This window comes from Salvelinus namaycush, chromosome 23 (assembly GCF_016432855.1).
Source record: "Salvelinus namaycush isolate Seneca chromosome 23, SaNama_1.0, whole genome shotgun sequence".
NCBI classification, from domain to species: Eukaryota; Metazoa; Chordata; class Actinopteri; order Salmoniformes; family Salmonidae; genus Salvelinus; species Salvelinus namaycush.
The window spans coordinates 22,382,771-22,400,452 of record NC_052329.1 but is presented as its reverse complement, the minus strand read 5'-3'; the positions used below and the strand labels follow the sequence as shown (position 1 = coordinate 22,400,452).

The 17,682-nt window shown below is 42.2% G+C and overlaps 1 protein-coding gene across 1 annotated transcript in view; it reads left to right on the top strand.

Moving 5' to 3' along the window:
• LOC120018538 (membrane-associated phosphatidylinositol transfer protein 3-like) overlaps positions 1–6,678 on the top strand; it is a 158,360-nt gene extending 151,682 nt beyond the window's left edge. The window contains exons 15-20 of the mRNA XM_038961758.1: positions 3,388–3,504; positions 3,844–3,992; positions 4,299–4,448; positions 5,157–5,340; positions 5,893–6,021; positions 6,358–6,678. Of these exons, the coding sequence (XP_038817686.1) occupies positions 3,388–3,504; positions 3,844–3,992; positions 4,299–4,448; positions 5,157–5,340; positions 5,893–6,021; positions 6,358–6,678 (1,050 nt within the window). The remainder of the gene's footprint in view (positions 1–3,387; positions 3,505–3,843; positions 3,993–4,298; positions 4,449–5,156; positions 5,341–5,892; positions 6,022–6,357) is intronic.
• The last annotated feature ends 11,004 nt before the right edge of the window (positions 6,679–17,682 follow it).

Sequence of the window (17,682 nt, the reverse complement as noted above, 5' to 3'; positions counted from 1 at the left end):
CTGCCACTTTTAGTGAGTTTGGTACACATCCGGTGGATAGAGAGCTGTTTATTATGTTCAGCATAGGAGGGCCAAGCACAGGAAGCAGCTCTTTCAGTAGTTTAGTTGGAATAGGGTCCCGTATGCAGCTTGAACGTTTAGAGGCCATGGTTATTTTCATCAATGTGTCAAGAGATATATATATAAAAACACTTGAGTGTCTATCTTGATCCTAGGTCCTGGCAGAGTTGTGCAGACTCAGGACAACTGAGCTTTGGAGGAATACGCAGATTTAAAGAAGAACCGTATTTTGCTTTCTAATGATCATGATCTTTTCTTCAAAGAAGTTCATGAATTTATCACTGCTGAAGTGAAATTAATTCCATCTGGTGGAATGCTGCTTTTTAGTTAGCTTTGTGACTGTATTAAAAATACATTTTGGATTGTTCTTATTTTCCTCAATTAAGTTGGAAAAATAGGATGATCGAGCAGCAGTGAGGGCTCTTCGATACTGCACTGTACTGTCTTTCCAAGCTAGTCGGAAGACTTCCAGTTTGGTGTAGCGCCATTTCCGTTCCAATTTTCTGGAAGCTTGCTTCATAGCTCGGATATTTTCTGTATACCAGGGAGCTAGTTTCTTATGACAAATGTTTTTAGTTTTTAGGGGTGTTACTGCATCTAGGGTATTGCGCAAGGTTAAATTCAGTTCCTCAGTTGGATGGTTAACTGATTTTTGTACTCTGACGTCCTTGGGTAGGTGGAGGGAGTCTGGAAGGGCATCTAGGAATCTTTGGGTTGTCCGAGAATTCATAGCATGGCTTTTGATGATCCTTGGTTAGGGTCTGAGCAGATTATTTGTTGTGATTGCAAATGTAATAAAATGGTAGTCCAATAGTCCAGGATTATGAGGAAAAACATTAAGATCCACAACATTTATTCCACGGGACAAAACTAGGTCCAGAGTACGACTGTGGCAGTAAGTAGGTCCGGAGACATGTTGGACAAAACCCACTGAGTCGATGATGACTCCGAAAGCCTTTTGGAGTGGGTCTGTGGACTTTTCCATGTGAATATTAAAGTCACCAAAAATGTGAATATTATCTGCCATGACGACAAGGTCCGATAGGAATTCAGGGAACTCAGCGAGCCCAGGAGGCCTGTAAACAGTAGCTATAAAAAGTCATTGAGTAGGCTGCATAGATTACATGATTAGAAGCTCAAAAGACGAAAACGTCGTTTTGTTTTTTTGTAAATTGAAATGTGCTATTGTAAATGTTAGCAACACCTCCGCCTTTGCGGGATGTGCAGGGGATATGGTCACTAGTGTAACCAGAAGGTGAGGCCTCATTTAACACAGTAAATTCATCAGGCTTAAGCCATGTTTCAGTCAGGCCAATCACATCAAGATTATGATCAGTGATTAGTTAATTGGCTATAACTGCCTTTGAAGTGAGGGATCTAACATTAAGTAGCCCTATTTTGAGATGTGAGATATCACAATCTCTTTCAATAGTGGCAGGAATGGAGTAGGTCTTTATTCCAATGAGATTGCTAAGGCGAACACCGCCATGTTTAGTTTTGCCCAACCTAGATCGAGGCACAGACACGGTCTAAATGGGGATATCTGAGCTGACTACACTGACTGTGCTAGTGGCAGGCTCCACTAAGCTGGCAGGCTGGCTAACAGCCTGCTGCCTGCACCCTATCTCATTGTGGAGCTAGGGGAGTTAGAGCCCTGTCTATGTTCGTAGATAAGATGAGAGCACCCCTCCAGCTAGGATGGAGTCCGTCACTCCTCAACAGGCCAGTTTGTGGGTGAGTCCCAGAAAGAGGGCCAATTATCTACAAATTCTATCTTTTGGGAGGGGCAGAAAACAGTTTTCAACCAACAATTGAGTTGTTAGACTCTGCTGTAGAGCTCATCACTCCCCATAACTGGGAGGGGGCCAGAGACAATTACTCGATGCAGACACATCTTTCTAGCTGATTTACACGCTGAAGCTATGTTGCGCTTGGTGACCTCTGACTGTTTCATCCTAACATTGAATTGGAGTGACAATACAATACGTAAATACATAACTTGAAGGAACCATATATTTATCCATGGAGCACGTTCTGATTGTCCAGTGAGGTGTCAAGCCTCGACACACCCACAACTTGTTTATTCATCAAAACTCAGCCCTTACGCACCACCAGCTACTGCTCCCATAATTCCGGTTTTGAAAATAGCAAAAATATTTCTGACACAACCCCAAACCTATAATGCTACCGCCAGCGAAAAATGTACCATTGCATTAGGTTTGCTCAAATAGAGCCCTTAATGTACATACGCTACTGCACCACAACCCTTAGAAATGGCCCTTTAAGTGTTCCTGAAAGTTTCCTTCAGTCAAACCCGTCCCCAATTACTCTATCACCAACCACCTGTGGTTATGACTGAGGTAATGCAGCATGGCATCACTGTAACATAGCCAGGGAATTACATCTGCAAACTCCTCTGCTTTCATTTCCTATTAAAATCCCACCAGCTCAGCAATAAAGTTGTTTTATGTCCCAAATGGCACGCTATTCTCTATGTAGTGCACTACTTTTGACTAGCCATATGGGCCCTAGTCAAAGGTAGTGTGTACTACATATTGAATAGGGTGCCTTTTGGGATGCCTTCATAGAGTTAGAGGATTTCTCCTTAGCTCAGCTCAGTTAGGGTTATTCATCCTGCTCTTTGAAATGAGATGTAGTGAAGGGGAACCAGAACCACACTCCTACTGTAACCAGGGGTTCATGGAGATTTGACAGCCTCTTTTGGTAAGGTCCTGTAGTGCACATTTCTTCTGAGACTCATTCGCCATACGTCTCAAATGTGATGAAATCGCATCAAAACAGGGAAAAATTGAAAAGTAGGGCTATTTGTCATCGTTCTTTTGACACCCCATTCTGCCGATGTAAACACTACGTCTGAAGAGGAGTGATGCAGAAAGTAATGAAAGACAAATGTGTAGCCCCAAATGGCACCCTATTCCCTTTATAGTGCACTACATTTGACCAGAGATCATGGTCTCTGGTCAAAGTAGTGCACTATATAGATAATACTCTTAGAAAAAGGGTTGCAAAAAGGTTATTCGGCTCTCCCCATAGGACAACCCTTTTTGGATCCAGGTAGAACCCTTTTTAGTTCCAGGTACAACCCTTTTTGGTTCAATGTAGAACCGTCTGTGGAAAGGGTTATACATGGAACCCAAAAGGGTTCAACCGGGAACCAAACGGGTTCTACTTGGAACCAAAAATGGTTATTCAAAGGATTCTCCATTTAGGTTCTAGATAGCACCTTTTTTCTAAGAGTGTAGGGTTCCATTTGGGATGCATACAAACCCAAAGTGAAGTGAAAGTAAATTGCTTCTCCTCATGCAGAATGTGACTGGCAACCACAGGGTGAATGATGTCATCACCACAGAGGAGGGACCACAGACTCTGGTTGGTCGGTTCATGTACGGCCCCTTGGACATGGTGACTCTGACTGGAGAGAAGGTGACGACACCACACAACATGCCTCAGCAATAAACATTATTAATTAAAAGTGTCTGCATGTCAATAAAGATTAACCCATATTGCTCTGACGAAGGATCTTGCTCCTGAACCTTTTTGCATAATTTGCAAACACTAGTTGCACTATTTACAACACTATAGTTGCAACACTTTTAAAAGTGTCTGCGTGTCAATAAAGTTAAATTGATACTTCTCTTAAAGTGAGTGGTCTGACAAAGGAGTTTGCTTTGACAGACGTCAACACTAACGTTTATTGAAAGGAATTAAATTGCTGCCCTGAACCTTATAATATTATCATGAATCTATCTTGTCCTCTCACAGGTGGACATTCTCCTGATGACCCAGCCCCAGTCCGGCCGCTGGGTCCACTTTGACACAGAGGTGACCACCAGTAGTGGCAGAGTGGTCTACACCATCCCCAAGAGCAAGAAGCTGGCCACCGGGGTCTACCCTATCAAAATGGTGGTCAAGTAATCAAACAGCTCCTTTTTTATTCCTTATTGAGATGCAACCACAGTATGTTTGTTAGAGTATGTTAGAGGTTCTATCAATAATGAAATGGATGTGGGTTGGGACGAGTTCCCATGAAAGTGGAGGAGTACTGAATTCAATTACGGCACATATCAGTGATGGAGGTAAAGTGCTGTGAAGCTCTAACAGTGTACTCACAGGTTGTTGAATAACAAGGAGCCCCAGAGGTGCTGCTGCTGTGAATTACCACCATACCTATTAATCATCCTCCCCCTCGCCCCCTCTCTTTTCCTCTCTCTCCCCAGGGGAGATCAGACGAGTGCGGAGGCCTACCTGACGGTGCTGCCCAGGGGGATGGAGTGTGTGGTCTTCAGCATCGATGGCTCCTTCGCTGCTAGCGTCTCCATCATGGGCAGCGACCCTAAAGTCCGTCCCGGAGCTGTGGACGTCGTCAGGTAACTGATGCCTCCGTGTGTGTGTGTGTGTGTGTGTGTGTGTGTGTGTGTGTGTGTGTGTGTGTGTGTGTGTGTGTGTGTGTGTGTGTGTGTGTGTGTGTGTGTGTGTGTGTGTGTGTGTGTGTGTGTGTACAATTGTTTGTGTGTATGTTTGTGAATGTGCCTTCCAGCTTTTGTTTGATTAAGGAGCAGTTCAAGCAGAGAGAAATTATTAATGGAATGAAAATGATAACTAAATTGCAACGCCAAGAAGTCATCTGTTCAGCTTAAAATAGTATCCTTTTATTTTGTCACATTAAAGGGAGTTTGAAGGAAGTTGCTAAATAGCATTAGCGCAATTGCTAACTAGCATTAGCGAAAAGACTGAAAGTCTACATAAAAAGCTGTAGACTTCTAGTCATTGCACTAATGCTAGTTAGCACTGGTTTGCAAAACTACCTCTAACGTCCTTCATACTGGACACAGATACATAGCAAATGTCTCCACAAGTTAACCTGACTCTGGGGAAGTAGATAAAGGGCTTCATTGTAAAAAATCCTGTAGTATCCCTTTAATACATGAAGGAAGAAAACAAACACTAAAAATATATTTTATTTTATTTTTAATAAACCATAAATCTCAGAGGAATATTATTGATGTCAATCTGTCGTTATGTTCAGTGAAAACGATAATTCTCAGAGCAATGTATCTATTTATCTTTGTGTCCAGACACTGGCAGGACCTGGGCTATCTTATCATCTACATCACAGGGAGGCCAGACATGCAGAAGCAGCGTGTGGTGTTATGGCTGTCCCAACACAACTTCCCCCAGGGCATGATCTTCTTTTCTGAGGGCCTGGTCCACGACCCACTGAGACAGAAAACCATCTTCCTCAGGAACCTAGTGCAGGAGGTACAATACCTTCATAATACTGTGGATCTCTTTATCTTTCTATCTCGACTCCTTCTCTTTGTGTATGTCTCTTCCTCTTTTTCTTCCTCTCTTTCTCTCTCTCACCCTCTATATGTCTCTCACTCTCTTTTTTTCTCTCTCTTTCTCTCTCTCTCTTTTTCTCTCTCTCTCTTCCTCCCCTATTTCTCACGCACACTTCTTTGGTTCTCACATTGACATTGACTTTGTAGGCACAGCAGTATAACCTCTGGTCGCACTGCATGAAAGTGCCAAACCCATCATCAAGTGTTACCCCCCCTCCCTCTCTGTCTCTTTCTTTCTTATCTCTCTCTCGCTCCCTCCATCCCTCTCTCTCTCTTTCTTTCTTTCTTTCTTTCTTTCTTTCTTTCTTTCTTTCTTTCTTTCTTTCTTTCTTTCTTTCTTTCTTTCTTTCTTTCTTTCTCTCTCTCTCTCGCTTTCCCTCTTTGTCTCTCTCCCTCTTTCTCTCTCTCTCTTTCTCCCTCCCTCTCTCTCTCTCTCTCTCTCTCTCTCTCTCTTCTCTCTCTCTGCCAGTGTCACATTAAGATCAACTCAGCCTATGGCTCCATGAAGGACATCTCCGTGTACAACATGCTGGGTCTGAGTCCTTCCCAGATTTATATTGTGGGCAGGCCTTCCAAGAAGTACCAGAATCAGTGTCAGGTAGACATCAGGGGACTGTACACTCTTCTACTTTTCTTTAACGATCAAGCTAATGGCATTGATTCACTAATAGTTATCGATCGTGTTTTGATGTATCTATTCTGGTCTGTCTTTCCTGTCACTCTCCAGCTCTATCTACCTGTTTAGTCTTCTATTCTTTTATCTAACATGGCCACTCTAACTCTCTCTCTCTCTCTCTCTCTCTCTCTCTCTCTCTCTCTCTCTCTCTCTCTCTCTCTCTCTCTCTCTCTCTCTCTCTCTCTCTCTCTCTCTCTCTCTCTCTCTCTCTCTCTCTCTCTCTCTCTCTCTCACTCTCACTCTCACTCTTTCCCATAGTTCCTAAGTGATGGCTATGCAGTGCACCTCTCCTCACTGCAGTTTGGCCACCGGGCCAGACCCAAGAAGCTTTCCTCAGTGCGCATGGTCCTGAAGAAAGGCTCCTTCGGCCTCTCTGCCAAACCTGACTTCCTGTGTAAACGCACCCACCTCAGGAGAACCATGTCTGTCCAACACCCTGATCCTCCCTGCACCCCCAACCCCAAGCCTGAGCGGGCCCAGAGCCAACCAGAGTCTGACCAGGACCCCGGGGGAGGAGGGGGCGGCGGCTATGGTGTCTGGGGGCGGGCCTCCATGCACCGTGGGGACACGACACCCTGACGGATAGAGAGAGATGGAGGGATGATGGAAGAGTAGGAGGACAGGGGTCTCAGTGTCCAGGGTCAAGGTGAACATTCACACTTAAATGGTTTAAATTGCCCTATATTATACTCCTAGAACTATATGATCATACCATCTCTCTATAATAGCAACACACTGAAAATATCCCCCCAGAACCTGTTTCTGTGTTGGTGTACTTGAGGCTGTGAAAATACCTTGTTCCCTCTTCCATTGTGTAATTTGTGTAGACTGCAGCATATTGGCAATTATGTAATGTGAATAAATTATTCATTTGGAATAATTTAGATGTTGACTTTTGGCTCTTCAGCATTGTGGCCTAAGCCTTTGAGAACATAAGGCTTTGGAAAGCTTTGACTCCAACACAGATTGATTTGCTTTGCTCATATTCTACTCTAGTGCAGTCAATAAATGTTCACCTTGATGGGTCATCACAGCTGTAATAGGAGCTGCAGACGGCTTGATTTGAATTATTAGATTTTTTTTAAACTTTACCCCTTTTTCTCCCCGATTTCGCGGTATTCAATAAGTAGTTACAGTCTTGTCTAATCGCTGCAACTCTCGTTCAGACTCAGGAGAGGCGAAGGTCGAGAGCCATGTTTCCTCCGAAACACAACTCAACCACGCCGCACTGCTACTTGACACCAGCCACACCAATGATTCAGAGGAAACACCGTACACTTAGCGACCGTGTCAGCGTGCATGCACCCGGCCCGCCACAGGAGTCGATAGAGCACGATGTGACAAGGACATCCCTGCCAGCCAAACCCTCCACTAACCCAGGCGACGCTGGGCCGATTGTGCGCCGCCCCATGGGTCTCCCAGTCGCGGCCAGCTGCGACAGAGCCTGGACTCGAACCAGGATCTCTAGTGGCACAGCTAGCAACTGCGATGCAGTGCCTTAGACCACTGCGACACTTGGGAGGCCCAGACATTATGATTTATACAGCTAAACAAAATCATAATAATAACAGCTTTACTGTCTGAGAGAAGGAGAGAGGGGCAGAGAGGGAGAGAAGACAGAGATGGAGCAGGAGAGAGATACAACTGAAAAAGTGAAACATGGAGAGAGAGTCTGCAGTCAGAAAGATGGAGAGAGATGAAGGAGAACGAGAGATGGAGAAAGAAAGCAGGCAGGAAGATATAGAGATAGGGGGAGAGCAGACACAGAGAAACGGAGAGAGAGCAGAGATCAGTCTGTATACTCCCTCATAAATATTCATGCAGGAACCTGAGGTAGCTGTGCTATTATTAGGAACAGTTCCTTTATTTTCAAAGCCCACTGCCTCCTATTTTCCGATTTAACAGAGCCGAATAGAGGGCCTGATGAGCTACAACTGGAGTGTCTAGTCAAGCACGAAATCCACTCATTTCTAGATTTGGGAATAGTGTTTCTGCAATTAAGGAGATTGGAGCATGGGTACTGTGTCACTTCAGTGGGCCTGTAGGAACTAATCTACACTGAACAAAAATAGTCATGGGAAATCCATAGATTAGGGCCTAATTTATTTATTTAAATTGACTGATTTCCTTATCTGAACTATAACTCGGCAAAATCTTAGAAATTGTTGCATGTTGCGTTTTTATTTTTGTTCAGTATAGTTGGCATTCGTTGGTCACAGTAATGCACAGGTGTATAGGATAATTCACTGTTCACTTACAGTGCATTCGGAAAGTATTCAGGCCCCTTCCCTTTTTCCACATTTTGTTACGTTACAGCCTTATTCTAAAATGTATTAAATATAATTTTGTCTTCATCAATCTACACACAATACCCCATAATGACAAAGTGCAAACAGGTTTTTACAAATTTGAGCAAATGTATTGAAATGGAAGAACAGAAATACTTTATTTACATAAGTATTCAGACCCTTTGCCATGAGACTAAAAATTTAGCTCAGGTGCATCCTGTTTAAATGTTTTATCCTTGAGATGTTTCTACATCTTGATTGGAGTCCACTTGTGGTAAATTCAATTGATTGGACATGATTTGGAAAGTCACACACCTTTCTATATAAGGTCCCATAGTTGACAGTGCATGTCAGAGCTAAAACCAAGCCATGAGGTCGAAGGAATTGTCCCCAATTTTTTTTTGCTGCGTTGAAGTTCCCAAAGTACACAGTGGCCTCCATCATTCTTGAATGGAAGAAGTTTAGAACAACCAAGACTCTTCCTAGAGCTAGCCGCCCGGCCAAACTGAGCAATCGGGGGAGAAGGGCCTTGGTCAGGGAGGTGACCAAGAACCCGATCGTCACTCTGACAGAGCTCCAGAGTTACTCTGTGGAGATGGGAGAACCTTCCTGAAGGACAACCATCTCTCCAACACTCCACCAATCAGGCATTTATGGTAGAGTGGCCAGACGGAAGCCACTCCTCAGTAAAAGGCACATGACAGCCCGCTTGGAGTTTGCCAAAAGGCACATAAAGGACTATCAGATCATGAAAAACAAGATTCTCTGGTCTGATGAAACCAAAATGAAACTCTTTGGCCTGAATGCTAAGCTTCACGTCTGGAGGAAACCTGGCACCATCTCTACGGTAAAGCATGGTGGTGGCATCATCATGCTGTGGGAATGTTTACAGCGGCAGGGACTGGGAAACTAGTCGGGATCGAGGGAAAGATGAACGGAGCAAAGTATAGAGAGATCCTTGATGAAAACCTGCTTCAGAGCTCTCAGGACCTCAGACTGGAGTGAAGGTTCACCTTCCAACAGGACAACGACCCTAAGCACACTGCCAATACAATGCAGGAGTGGCTTAGGGACAAGTCTCTGAATGTCCTTCAGTGGCCCAGCCAGAGCCCAGACAAACCCGATCGAACATCTTTGGAGAGACCTGAAAATAGCTGTGCAGCGACGCTCCCCATCCAACCTGACAGAGATTGAGAGGATCTGCAGAGAAGAATGGGAGAAACTCCCCAAATAAAGGTGTGCCAAGCTTGTAGCGTCATACCCAATAAGACTCAAGGCTGTAATCTTATGTAAATTATGTAAATGTGTTATGTTTCATTTTTTAAAATTTTATATACAGTTGAAGTCGGAAGTTTACATACACTTAGGTTGGAGTCATTAAAACTCGTTTGTCAACCACTCCACACATTTCTTGTTAACAAACTAGTTTTGGCAAGTCGGTAGGACATCTACTTTGTGCATGACACAAGTTATTTTTCCAACAATTGTTTACAGACAGATTATTTCACTTATAATTCACTGTATCACAATTCCAGTGGGTCAGAAGTTTACATACACTAAATTGACTGTGCCTTTAAACAGCTTGGAAAATTCCAGAAAATGATGTCATGGCTTTAGAAGCTTCTGATAGGCTAAATGACATAATTTGAGTCAATTGGAGGTGTACCTGTGGATGTCTTTCAAGGCCTACCTTCAAACTCAGTGTCCCTTTGCTTGATAGTATGCAAGTATAAACACCATGGGACCACGCAGCCTTGTTACCGCTCAGGAAGGAGACGCGTTCTGTCTCCTAGAGATGAACGTACTTTGGTGTGAAAAGTGCAAATCAATCCCAGATTAACAGCATAGAACCTTGTGAAGATGCTGGAGGAAACAGGTTCAAAAGTATCTATATCCACAGTAAAACGAGTCCTATATCGACATAACCTGAAAGGCAGCTCAGCCAGGAAGAAGCCTGGCCATAAAAAAAAGCCAGACTACGGTTTGCAACTGCACATGGGGACAAAGATCGTACTTTTTGGAGAAATGTCCTATGGTCTAATGAAACAAAAATAGAACTGTTTGGCCATAATGACCATCGTTATGTTTGGAGGACAAAGGGGGAGGCTTGCAAGCCAAAGAACACCATCCCAACGTGAACCACGGGGATCATTTTGTGGGGGTGCTTTGCTGCAGGAGGGACTAGTCCACTTCACAAAATAGATGCGATCATAAGGAGGGAAAATTATGTGGTTTTATTGAAGCAGCATCTCAAGACATCAGTCAGGAAGTTAAAGCTTGGTCACAAATGGATCTGCCAAATGGACAATGACCACAAGCATACTTCCAAAGTTGTGGCAAAATGGCTTAAGGACAACGAAGTCAAGGTATTGGAGTGGCCATCACAAAGCCCTGACCTCAATCCTATAGAAAATATGTGGGCAGAACTGAAAAGGCGTGTGCAAGCAAGGAGGCCTACAAACCTGACTCAGTTACACCAGCTATGTCAGGAGGAATGGGCCAAAATTCACCCAACTTATTGTGGGAAGCTTGTGGAAGGCTGCCCGAAATGTTTGACCCAAGTTAAACAATTTAAAGGCAATGCTACCAAATACTAATTGAGTGTATGTAAACCTCTGACCCACTGGGAACGTGACGAAAGAAATAAAAGCTGAAATAAATCATTCCCTTGTCACGTTCTGACCATAGTTCTTTTGTGTTTTCTTTGTTTTAGTGTTGGTCAGGACGTGAGCTGAGTGGGCATTCTATGTTGTGTGTCTAGTTTTCCCGTTTCTATGTTTGGCCTGATATGGTTCTCAATCAGAGGCAGGTGTTAGTCATTGTCTCTGATTGGGAACCATATTTAGGTAGCCTGTTTTGTGTTGGGTTTTGTGGGTGGTTGTCTTCATGTCTTCGTGTGTCTGCACCAGACAGAACTGTTTCGGTTTTTCACATTTTTGTTGTTTTGTATTTTGTAATGTTCACGTTTATTGGCTTTAATTAAACATGATGAACACTAACCACGCTGCACTTTGGTCCGATCCTTCGTCCACAGAAGAAAGCCGTTACATCCCTCTACTATTATTCTGACATTTCACATTATTAAAATAAAGTGGTGATCCTAACTGACCTAAAACAGGGAATTTTTACTAGGATTAAATGTCAGGAATTGTGAAAAACTGAGTTTAAATGTATTTGGCTAAGGTGTATGTAAACTTCCGACTTCAACTGTATACATTAGCACAATTTTCTAAAAACCTGTTTTTGCTTTGTCATTATGGAGTATTGTGTGTAGATTGATCAGGGGAAAAAACAATTTAATCCATTTTAGAATAAAGCTGCAACGTAACAAAATTTGGATAAAGTCAAGGGGTCTGAATACCTTCCGAATGCACTGTATATATATATGGCTTTGGGATTTGATTGGAACTGAATCTCTCTTTCTTTTGGCAGTGTCGTCACCTATATTGGATCTTCTGCTGGTATCAGTTGTGTTAACCTCCTGCTTGGCTGCTTGGCCCTCTACACTTCTTCAACAGCTGCCCTTCTCCACTCCCAGGACTCAGTAGATGAAATTCCTCAAGCTTTCTCCTAATGCTTGAAACAGCCATGGATTCATTCTAATGCTGTCTCTCAAGCTCAAATTATGTCCAATGTGGCAAAAGTTTTTTCAGTGGCAGTGCTAATGAATCAATGTGTTATCTTTTGTCAAGCCGAGAGAGAGAGACACTTTGGTCATTTGTAAAATGGTGCAGAAACATTTGCTGCAGAACATTAGATCAACACACAGATGCAACCAGAGTCATATGCCAGAAGACTCCCTCTCATCCCCCACTGGGAAGAGTAACAGAGAAGATCCTGTTGAAACCTATGGCGGAATGTTCTAGCCCAAGCAATACACCACCAGGAGATGTTCCAGACAGTGTGTTCATTGACCTGCTGTGTTGACAGGTGGCAGAGCTACACCGACTGACTCTTGCAATTATTCTCTATGTAAATAGGACAGACATCTTGTCCCTCTCTATGGTCTGTATCCCCAGGAGCGCTGTGTGGCCTCTGGCTGCTTCACGCTGGGGACATTAACCTTATGTTCCTCAGCCCGGCTGACCTAAACTAACCCCACTCCAGTCTCAGCCCTATAGCCATCCATCCATCTCTCCCTCTCTCATTCAGTCAGTCATTGAGGCAGAACATGGCTTCAGACAGCAGCCTGGTAGGGGGTCCATGGCCACTGGTTGCTCTGACTTGCACTATACAAGTACTACAGTATACCGTGGTGCTTGGTGGGCTGTAGTTCTGTGGAATGCCTGTGGAATGCTGTTACTCCTATTGGCTCAGATACGATAGCGGGATTTGCTTGCTGTTGTGATCTTATATCTGTCCGCAGATGTTGAACTACATGTTTTACTCCTTCTCTGTCGAGTTTCTGGGCTTGTATGATATGCTTTGTAAAGCTGTTTGAGGGAAGGCTTGTACTGAATTGACTGAAATTGTTTACAGGTTTGTGATGAGATAGACACAGACATCAGAGTAGTCATGACGACCTCTCATGAGGAATGATGAAATCAATTATTTGATTTTGTTACGGTCAAAAGTCTAAGACATGGAACTGACAGTTGTAAGAGAATAAGTCCTATTAACGTTACATCTTGCAATAGATCCTAACTTTCTTGTCAGGTGAAATAACATCATTCAGAATGCTATAGTTAGCATCCATTTTAGGAAAGCTACATGTTGAACTGTGAGGGTCATTGGGACTAATGAAGGGGCATGTCTATTGATGAGATACCATGTCACCGTATCATACATTGTACTATGGTGGGTTAGGAAAAGATCTCACCTCTCTGTGCAACACACATATTTTTCTATGATGAAAAACTGTGTGCAGAAATATTTTAAAAGTGTGTTTTTTAAACTTTGTTGTTTAATGTGACTGATAGTTACTTTTGCCTTAATATGTATTTTGTTGTTGTGTAGAATTATGAAAATTATGTTACTAACCTAATTGCTTGACCAAAGTATGAGTTTGACATTCATGAGAAAGTACATTGTATCTACTTGATATTTTGTCTTGTATACATTTTAAGTATATGCTGGAATGGAGTCATGCTTCATGTATGCACTGTGTGTGTGTGTGTGTGTGTGTGTGTGTGTGTGTGTGTGTGTGTGTGTGTGTGTGTGTGTGTGTGTGTGTGTGTGTGTGTGTGTGTGTGTGTGTGTGTGCGTGTGCTTATGTGTACGTTTCTGTATATTTAAGTATTACGTTTTTGTATAATCAAGTATTTATGGTGTAAATACCTGGAGCTCCAATATGCTCCTGAACATGAAAGTAAAGACCATGTATTCTGGAAGGAGAAGGTTGTTCAGTGTTGCCTGTTAAAAGCAGGAGTATGGTTCAGATTTAAGATGAGTGTTTCACCAACGATTACACTGGCAAGGTTTTTATAACTGTCAAGAAAGAGCAAGAGCTTTAGCGTTGCCTCAGGGTTTAGTTTCAAACCCATTGACTGGAGAAGAATCTCTGTTGGTTGAAATCAGAAGCTTAGAGAGAGAGAGTGAGAGAGAGAGAGAGAGAGAGAGAGAGAGAGTTGTTCGCTTTCCTATTTTGTTTAACCACATAGAGAAACACAGCTTTGGGACAGTATCTAAGCTTACTAAACTAATGACAGAACAGTAGCTATATTTAAAACATGAATGTAAAAAGGTCCCAGTAACTCCATCCCTATAATAATGTCAATAACATACCAGCAACAATGTCCTGGTCTGGGTGAATACTGTTGATAGTATGATATACAGTTTGACTTGTGATTTGTATCTTGATCATGACAATGTCATCTGATCATTCCCATCAATATAATGTGTTGTACACTGTATGATAATGTATTTTCGACGACACTACCATAGGCGTTATACACTAAGACATTTACAGTGATTCTGATTTCAGCTGGCCTGTTTCCTATAAAATCTGATGTGAAAGGAAAAAATAAATTGCCATTAAATAGTTTACATAATTTATGTAAATTAAGTGATATTTGTTTATTTATTGTCATGCTATTCTATCTTTAGGTAAACTATATGGTCAGAGTTGCACTGCTGCAGAAATCCAATAGAACATTTTGTTCAGATTTAATGTAGTGGAAACATTTGTTTATATGATATGGTTTCCTGTAATTGTGTTCTTGGACTTCAACCATCTCTCACTATCCTGTCAGTAATAAAAAGAAAAAGAGCACAGACAGAGGCTCAATTTGGTCCAATGCTCCTGTGTCTATATTAATTGCCTTCACAGCTGTCGCTATAGACGCTCCTGTATTGTAACGGAGAGTCGAGAAGCAGGTGAAAAGTTTAATAAAACAACTAACATGGAACGTGACAACATAACAGAAGCGTCTACCCATAAACACAGGAACAATACATGTATAAAGAGCACAGACAGAGGCTAAACTTGGTTTTAAAACTCCAATACTCCTGTGTCTGTGTAAGTGGAGGCTCCTCAGAGCAGGAAGGGGTGGATTGTCACGTCCTGACCATAGTGCTTATGTGTTTTGCTTGTTTTCGTGTTTGTCAGGACGTGAGCTGGGTGGGCATTCTATGTTGTGTGTCTAGTTTGTCTGTTTCTGTGTTCGGCCTAATATGGTTCTCAATCAGAGGCAGCTGTCAATCGTTGTCCCTGATTGAGAATCATATATAGGTGGCTTGTTTTGTGTTGGGATTTTGTGGGTGGTTGTTTCCTGTGTCAGTGTTTGTGCCACACGGGACTGTGACGGTTAGTACGTTTGTTATTTTGTATAGTGTCTTGTCTTCGTGTATATTAAATCATGGAAACTTACCACGCTGCACATTGGTCCTCCGATCCTTCTCGCCTCTCCTCGTCCGAGGAGGAGGAAGAGCTAGACTGCCGTTACATGGATCATCTTCAGTGAATTTCATAAAAATAAAAAGTTATACATTTTAGATAAAACTATACAAAATATATTCACGTCACCAAATAATAAATTAAAACTGTCACGTCTACCCCCTCTCCAGCGCTCAACGTCGCCGGTCTACTAACCACCAGTCCAGGCAATCCATCTTTACGCACACCTGGTAACCATCATTACGCACACCTGTGTCTCATCTGTCACTCCTGGACACAATAGTTGAACAGTTTTGAACAAATTCATTACTTCAAAAATGAAGGAGGAGCAAGAGACAGCTAGATATATTTAGTCAATTTTTATTTCACTTTCACTTAGCTAGCAAATGGAGCTAGCTAGTTTTGCCTATTCAAACACCTGTCTCAAACAGAGGGATGCTATGTTAGCTACTGTAGCTGGCAATGACTCCAACACTGGAACTCTTCCAAGTCAAGGTAAGCTTTACTAATTTATTGCCACCGGGGCCGCCTGTGTAACTGTTAACAACTTACTGACTGAACACTGTACTGCATGATTGTAGCGGGTTTACTAACGTTCTATTAGCTATGTTGACTACGATGTTACTTTAGCTAATATGGTAACAACGATGTAGGCTGTGTGTAGCAGTTATGATATGAAGGTTTGGCTTGGAAATGTTTTTTAGCCTGGTCACAGACAGCTGATGTGTTGTGTATTGAAGTCCACAAGCGAAGGGAAAAGGTGAGAGGAGGAGAGCTCTTAGATGCGAGAAGGAACACAACAAACTGTTTGTATGTAGCTATGGAAGTTAACTGCGTGTGATCAGGGGTGTATTAATTCCGTTGAAAAACGTTTCTTAAACGAAAGTAAACAGAATGAAATAGTGATAAACATACCTGATTTTGTCCAATAGAAACTCTCGTTTGCAACTGTTGGACCAATGACTACACCCTAGATCAGCTAGACGCAGGCAAGAATGTGCAAGGCAGTATTGAATGTATAACTGTCTGTCACCTCAAATCTTTCTCTCCACCTGTCTGCACCTATGTTGTTAACTTTCATTCATAGGCTAGGTTGTAGCAACCTCATGATGGGTATAGGGAAAATTTGACTATCATGTAGTAGCCTAAACCTATCGATGTTACATTTAACTGGGTGAATGAAATATGAACGACAGTCATCCAATATGCTGTAATAGAAATAAGGCCATGCTCATGAAAAAATAATTGTTCTCCATCTTAAACGGCACCGACTGCCACTGGTCTTTATTAATAACCTTCAAAGCTAGTAAGGTACCATTCAGAGCCATTCACAGCCACCTAATTCCTGTAGTGAAGTACTAGATGCTAATACCTATGAACTTCAAGTATATTCCTTTGCTACTCTGATCTGATAGAGCACAAACAAATGCTTTTGTTTCTTTAAAGCTACTCTTATAGACCCTCAGTACTTGATTCCTGTACTGAAAAGCTAGCTGCTAAATACACTATACCTTTGAGCTAAATAGGTTTGGTACTGTGACCTGAGATGTCTGTGATAAACTGAGCTGTCTCCTCCAGCTTATTCTCCAGCTCTAATAATCAGTCCTGGGAACTTTATCCCATCATTCTAATGACTCCATCAAGCCTATTATCACACATCTTTGTGCAGACCTCTTCTTAATATTTATGCTAATCCACAGCTATTTGGAAAGCTTTACCAGATAGCCCACATTGTAAAATGTTACCCTAAATGCTTAATTAGGTTTTTAAAACTAGGCAACCAATTCCCCATCACACTCTTATTTTGACTTCCTGTGTCCTTATCCGTGGTGTTATGAATCTAATTTGTCCTTGATATATAAATAGGGAGAAAAGTTAGTTCACAGGAAGTCTGTAGAAAGTAGTGCCTACTTTTTGACACATTTTGTCATACTGCCAAGCCCCTCTAGCCGGTCAATATCTGGAAACAAGGCAGTTTCCCTATAAGACGCATGTACTCATTGTCACTGGTAATGACAAAGTCAAACAAACATTGACCTGTCCATCAAATACAAAAGCTTTTTAGACTTTATAGTATAGGGATTATGATCACTGCAACTCTATTTATCCTCATTCACAGTTACCAGTCCTACAGTATGTAGTAACTATTGTTATTTTGAATAGTTTATTAGAGTTCCACCATTACCTCTCTTCTAGCCACATAAAAAAAATCCCTTAGTTTTAAAGGCTTTTTGAAACCTGACAGGGTTGTTCCTTTGATAGGAGTCGTGACTTCCATCTCATTCAGTTTGATTAACTGCTCTTGAATTCTTTGGCTGCAAAGCTATTCACTTAAATGGTCAACAGCACAGCAGAGGGCCATCATGCAATCACTTTGAAATATGGCTCACACAACGGGAGAGAGGGGACTGAAAAGACAACAACATACTCACTCATCACAGCACATACACTATATATACA